At 45.2% G+C, this 6,988-nt stretch overlaps 1 protein-coding gene across 1 annotated transcript in view; it reads right to left on the reverse strand.

Moving 5' to 3' along the window:
• Positions 1-6,101, reverse strand: part of GXYLT2 (glucoside xylosyltransferase 2) — a 143,159-nt gene extending 137,058 nt beyond the window's left edge. The window contains exons 1-2 of the mRNA XM_036333790.1: positions 6,087-6,101; positions 4,585-4,682 (exon numbers count right to left, since the gene is read on the reverse strand). Of these exons, the coding sequence (XP_036189683.1) occupies positions 4,585-4,682; positions 6,087-6,101 (113 nt within the window). The remainder of the gene's footprint in view (positions 1-4,584; positions 4,683-6,086) is intronic.
• Between the last annotated feature and the right edge of the window lie 887 nt (positions 6,102-6,988).

A 6,988-nucleotide genomic window follows, 5' to 3' on the forward strand; every position in this document is an offset into this window, starting at 1 on the left:
CCCTCTCTGTTTCTTGGTGAGCCTGGCCAGAGGTTCATCAATCTTGCTTATCCTTTCAAAGAACCAGCTCTTGGTTTCATTGATTTTATGTATTGTTCTTTTGGTCTCTATGTCATTTATTTCTGCTCTAATCTTTATTATCTCCTTCCTTCTGCTCACTCTGAGCTTTTCGTGCTCTCTTTCTAATTCTTTGAGATGTAGAGTTAGATGATTTACTACCATTTTTTCTTGTTTGTTTGAGGTAGGCCTGTAGAGCTATAAACTTCCCTCTCAGGACTGCTTTCATTGTATCCCATAGGTTTTAGATTGTTGTGTTTTCATTGTCATTGGTTTCCAGGATGTTTTTAATTTCTTCTTTGATCTCATTGGTAACCCAATCATTATTTAATAACATGCTATTCAGCTTCCAAGTGTTTGAGTGTTTTGGATCTTTTTTATTGTAGTTTATTTCTAATATTATGCCATTGTGGTCTGTGAAGATGCTTGGTATGATTTCAATCTTCTTGAATTTGGGGAGACTTTGCTTGTGATCCAATATGTGGTCTATTTTTGAAAATGTTCCATATGCAATTGAGAACATATATTCTGCAGTTTGGGGTGAAATGTTCTGAAGATGTGAATTCAGTCCATCTGCTCTAGTGAGTCATTTAGGATTGCTGTTTCTTTGCTGATTTTTTGTCTAGAGGATTTATCCAGTGATGTCAGTGGTGTATTAAAGTCCCCTACTATGATTGTATTGTTGTCGATCTTTCCCTTGATATCTTCCAGGAGTTTTTTATGTATTTGGGTGCTCCCACATTGGGTGCATATATGTTTATCAGAGTTATATCCTCTTGTTGTATCGATCCCTTTAGTATTATGAAGTGGCCTTCCTTTTCTCTTGTTATGGCCTTCACTTTGATGTCTATTTTGTCAGATATAAGTATTGCTACCCCAGCTTTATTTCATTTCCATTTGTCTGAATGATATTTTTCCATCCCTTCACTTTCAGTCTGTGTGAATCCCTTGTTCTGAGGTGGGTCTTTTGTAGACAGCATATACATGGGTCAGGTTTTTTTATCCAATCAGCCACACGATGTCTTTTGATTGGAGCATTTAGTCCATTTACATTTAAAGCAATTATTGAAAGGTACTTGTTTGTAGCCATTTTTATTTTTTTGAGCCTGTGTTCCTTCTTACCTTTTTATTTCTTCTTTTTACACGAGTCCCTTTAGCATTTCTTGCATTCCTGGGTTGGTGGTGATAAACTCCCTTAGCCTTTTTTGTCTGCAAAGCTCCTGATTTCCCCTTCAATTTTGATTGATAGTCTTGCTGGATAAAGTATTCTTGGATTCAGTCCCTTGCTTTGCATCACTTTGTATATCTCCTTCCATTCCCTTCTAGCTTGATGTGTTTCTGTTGAGACATCATTTGATAATCTGATGGGGGATCCTTTGTAGGTAACTCTCTGTCTCTCTATTGCAGCCTTTAAGATTCTCTCTTTTTGTTAACATTTGCCATTGTAATTATGGCATGTCTTGGTTTCGGTCTTTTGGGATTCACCTTGCTTGGGACTCTCTGTACTTGTGTAACTTTTTTCTTCCCCATATCAGGGAAGTTTTCTGTCATTATTTCTTCAAATAAATGTTCTAATCCTTGCTTCTCTTTTGTCCTTCTGGCAGCCCTATTATACGTATGTTATTTCGTTTTGCATTGTCCCAAAGCTCCCTTAGGCTCTCCTCCTGTTTTTTAATTTTTTTCTCTAGTTGCTGTTCAGATTGGGCTTGTTTCTGTACTTTATCTTCTAACTCAATAATTCGATCCTCTGCTTCTTCCAGTCTACTGTTGAAGCCTCCCATAGTGTTTTTTATTGTAGCTATATTATTTTTTATTTCTTCCTGATTCTTGCATAGGTTGTTGATTTTCTCGTCCATCTGGTGTATGAAGTGTATGACCATTACTCTGAATTCTTTTTCTGTCATGTTGCATGCTTCAATTTCACTAATTTCCTTTCTTGGCGACTCCTCATTTTCTTTCCTCTGGGGATTGTTTCGTTGTCTCCCCATTCTGACTATCACCAGAATGTTCAAATGTCAAGTTGCAGGGGCCTGGGCCATGTGTGGTGGTTGTTTTGCACCCCCCAAGTGTCACTGAAGAGCTCTGACACCAAGACGTGTGGCTGCTGTGGGTTGGTGGGAGCCACGTTCACCCCAGGTCAGAATCTCAGATGTTTAGTGTGGCCTCATGTGCGCACCTAGAATCAGGGACCGTGCCTGCACCACGTTGAAACAGAGAACTTGCTGGGGTGTGCCAAAAATCAAAGTGTCCTAGTGCATGTCAGGAGTCAGAGGCTCCCTGTGTCCACGCCGAGAACCAAGTATCAGAGTCTCTGTTCCTTGGTTCTATCTTGAACCAAGAATCAGGGTCCCTCTGTGCGCATGTGCCAAGAATTGGAGTCTCTGGCTCTTAGTGTGATTGTACTTGGAATTAGGGATCCCAGGTGCATGCAATAAGAAACAGAGTCTAGTCCCTGGTGCTCATTGCTGCCTCTTGCGTGGAGATTCAGGGTCCCCGATCTGCTTGGGAGATCGGGTTGCACAGTCACACTGTGTTGGCAGGAGGCCCACTCCTGCCCTGTGGGAAACAGCCTTCTCTGTGTGCTTGCCCTAAATCAAAGTCAGGTGGCACTGCCGCTCAGTGTGAGTGTGGGGTCTGGTCACGTGAGTGTGCACTGCAGGAAGCAGACTCCCCGTGTCCAAGCACCCAGGTTCAAATTCAGTGCTGCCCCCCTGCATGGGTACAGGGTCTGGTTGTGGGGAACAAACTCCCCAAGTTCGCATGTTCAGGTTCAAATTCAGCGCAGTCTCCCTGTTTGGGTGCCGGGTCTGGTCATGGGAAGCAAACTCACCGGGTTCGTGCCCCAGGCTCAAATTCAGTGCTGTCTCCCCGCGTGGGCACGGGACCTGATCTCGGAAAACAATCTCCCCAAGGTTGTGCACCTAGGCTCAAATATAGCACACTCTCCCCACCTGGGCGCAGAGCCTGGGTGAGGGCAACAAACTCCCCGGGTTCGCACATCCAGGTCCAAATTCAGCGCAGCCTCTCTGCTAGGGTGCAGGGAGGGTCTGGTTGTGAGAAACAAACTCCCCGGGTCTGCACCCCCAGGCCCAAATTCAGTGCTGTCTCCCCGTGTAGGCATAGGACCCGGTCGCAGAAAACAGTGTCCCCAAGAATGCGCACCCAGGCCCAAACTCAGCAGTCTCCCTGCCTGGGTGTGTAGCCTAGTCACGGGAAATAGATTCCCCAAGTTCGTGCACTTCCAGACTCAAACTCAGCGTTGTCTCATTGCCTTGCGTGGGTGCGGGATCTGGTCCCAGGAAACAGTCTCACCAAGGATGTGCACCCAGGCTCAAATTCAACACAGTCTGCCCGCCCAAGGAGTCTAGTCATGGGAAACAAACTTCCCGTGTCCAACACCAAGGCTAAAAGTCAGACAGAGCTGCTGCTGCTGAGTGTGTGCAGACAGCCCCACTGTGTAGCTGGGGTCTGGCAGTTCCTATGCCGCTGCCCCGGGGGCGGCTGGGGAGGGGGATTGGCTTTGTGACTCACAGAAATCTGCGGCCGGGGTGCCTGGAGTCTTGGTATCCCTGGGTCTGCAGCTCTGGTCGCAGGTCTTCCACCAGAGTGGCTATGGGATTCCAGTTTGCTACCGAGACCAGACTGGGTGGTGGCAAGGCTAGGATCCCAGTCTCAAGCAGTTCTGTTCTTCAAGATGGCATGGTCTCCACGCCGCTGGTGTCCTCCCTGGAGTGTTTGCGGCGGCAGCTAGGTTTTGCCGTCTAAGACTGCCCAGATTGGCAGCCCCTTGAAAGACTTGCAGGATCTAACTGTCCCTATTTCACTCACACACACACACACCCACACACGTCCACACACTCCTCTATAGCTCCCTCACTCTCTCACACACTCTCCCTCCCTGCCTTCCTGCTGGTCACCATCTTTCCTCCCTCCATTTATTTTTTTATTTTTTAAATATTTTTATTGATTTTGGAGAGACGAGGGAGAAGAGAGGGATAGAAACATCAATGATGAGAGAGAATCATTGATCGGCTGCCTCCAGCACGACCCTACTGGGGTTCGAGCCTGCAACCCAGGCATGTGCCCTTGACTGGAATCGAACCTGGGACCCCTCAGTCCACAGGCCGACACTCTGTCCACTGAGCCAAACCAGCTAGGGTGACAGTTCATTTATTAAGACAATAAATTCTGCCGTAGCCGGTTTGGCTCAGTGGATAGACCGTCGGCCTGCAGACTGAAAGTTCCCAGGTTCGATTCCTGTCAAGGGCATGTACCTTGGTTGCGGGCACATCCCCAGTGGGAGGTGTGCAGGAGGCAGCTGATCGATGTTTCTAACTCTCTATCTCTCTCCCTTCCTCTCTGTAAAAAATCAATAAAATATATATTTTTAAAAAGACAATAAATTCTCCTTTGCTTCAGTGAGTTTGAAACAAACCTATTACTTAGCAATCAATAAAGAGTCCTAACAAAGCTCTTTCAAATGTTTCTAATCACCTTTGACTCACTATGCCTCTCTCATAGTCTCACCTGAGCCATCCTTTGAAATACTCATTGAATCCATTCCTTCCCTGTTGCTCACTGCTAGGACCCTGATCCAAATCCTTGTCATTCTTCCAGTTTTGAAGCTGGAAGAGACACCAGATGCCATCTAGTGCAGGGGATCCCCTACCTGGCTGCACATCATAATCATTGGAGGTGTTTGTTAATAAGTGCAAATGAGATTCTGATTCAGTGGGTCTTGGGTGAGACCCTGGAGCTTGCATATTAACACACATGCACTACAACCACCATAGTTCAGCTATAGTCAGGAACTAACAGTATTTATCTGAGCTGACATCTCACTTCTCTTCTCTCCCCCAAACTCTTCCCCCATACCCTTAGGAACACCAGCTCTATCCTCAGCCTTGTCTTGGGGTGTTCTCCATGCCTTTTGCCTTAATGAAAACTTGGCTGCCTTGAGAGGATGCTACCTCCCCCAGCAGATCCCTCCACATGGAAACTGTTCTTCCTCTCCTTTCCCAGGACCCTCAGGACAGCAGGTTGGGCTGGTATCCTCCTTGATCTTCCTTGTCACACACACACATGAAACATGTCTTCAGAGTGAAGTCTGTGGATGAAAGTATTGCACCTTCTCCCTGTTCTTGTTGGTTTCATCTCTCAGCTTCCTGGTTACACCTCTTCATTCACTGAAAAGTTAGGTCCCCACTCATGGTATTCCCTCCTTTCCAATTCCACTCAACATTCTTGGGGACTTCTACTACTATTTAGACCCTCCACCACCTTTTCCTTCATTCTACGTGAGATGCCCTTGTTGTGCTCAGATCCTGGACCTTTACATAAACTATGTCCTCTACCTGAAATGTTCTTCCCTGGATTTTTGCATGGCTACCTCTTCTCTTTTGGACAGAGGAATGGGTTTCCTTGATGACCTCATCAAAAGAATACCCTCTCTTTTATTCTCTGACATTGTCTTTGCTTATTCTTTCCAAAAACTTGCCTCTGCTGGTGATTACATATTCTTTTATTATAATTTACATCAAGTATACATTATATACAAACAACATAATATAAACAAATAAAATAAAATTTCTATCTTTAGAAAGAAAATTAAGGATTCCAACATGGCAGCAGATTAAGTGGAAGCTACATTTACACTCTCCCCAGAACCAAACAGAAATTCCAATTAAGATATAGAAAAATCATCATGAATAATCAACTGAAGATTAGCTGGAGAGAATCCTGATAACCAAGAATGGAAAGTGGAGACTGCATAGAGACTGGTAGGAAGTGTGGAAGTGTGAGAGGGCTGACAGGGCTCTCACAGATGGCACCTGAAGTCTGTAAGGATATCTCAGGTATGGGGGGTTCCCACTGAGAACTCTGGGGTATAAACCCAAAACTGGGTTCCCCAGCCCAGAGAACCAGAACTGAGAAAGGTGCCCACAGAATATCTAGTTGTGAAGAGCAGCTGGAAATGCAGGAACCCTCTTAAAGGGTCAACACACAAAATTTTGTGTGCAGTCACTCACCTTGGGCTCCAGCATATGAAGGACAGAGTGGACTAGAGCTATGTGAGGAGAATACAGGGTAGGAGGCTCTAAGGAAAGAGCTAAGAGAGCAGTATCCTGGATTCCTATGCAGAGCCAATCCCCCCACACTGCAGAGGACATCTTTCACAGGCAGACCTTAACCATCCAGGCAGCATTTGCCTGGGTGGGGGCAATTGCCCCACCCTGTTGGAAAATCACACACCACACCCAGCGGAGTTTATACCTTGCTGTGGTCTACAGCCTAAGGTATATTAAGAGACAGATTAACAATCAATCAGCCTGCAAGCAGAGGTGAATCTTGGGTGCTTTTGGTCTTTGCCTGTTCTGCTTCTGGACCAGGGGCTAGGAAAAGCAAAACTCGGTGTGCATCTACTCCTGTCCAAATGCACCCAGCCCCAGCACTGGGAGCCAGGAGCTGTAGATTACTAATAGCTCAAAACAGGTACTCAGGGCCACTCACAAACAGCATCTGACATTGGCCTGTACCAGAGACCCTCCAAAAACACTGGGAGTCATAGCAGATTTACCTAATACATAGGAAAAAAAAAAAGACAGGCAGCCAAAATGGGGAGACACAAAAGGGGGAGGGACGGGGAAGCCCCAAATAGAAGGGAAAAAATCTCCAGAAGAGATAAATGAAATGGAAATAAGCAATTTATCAGATACAGAGTTCAGAATAATGATTGCAAGGATGCTCAAAAGCGTGAGAAATATATAGAAACTAAGAAAAATGACTAGTCAGAAACAAGGAATGGCATAGCAGTAATAAAGAATACACTGAAAGGAATAACTGGTAGATTACAGGAAGCAGAGGATGGATCAGTGAATTAGAAGACAGGATAAAAAAATTACTCAATCAGAGAACTGAAAAAAAATTTAAA

Source organism: Myotis myotis, unplaced genomic scaffold, assembly GCF_014108235.1.
Source record: "Myotis myotis isolate mMyoMyo1 unplaced genomic scaffold, mMyoMyo1.p scaffold_m19_p_13, whole genome shotgun sequence".
Taxonomy (NCBI): Eukaryota; Metazoa; Chordata; class Mammalia; order Chiroptera; family Vespertilionidae; genus Myotis; species Myotis myotis.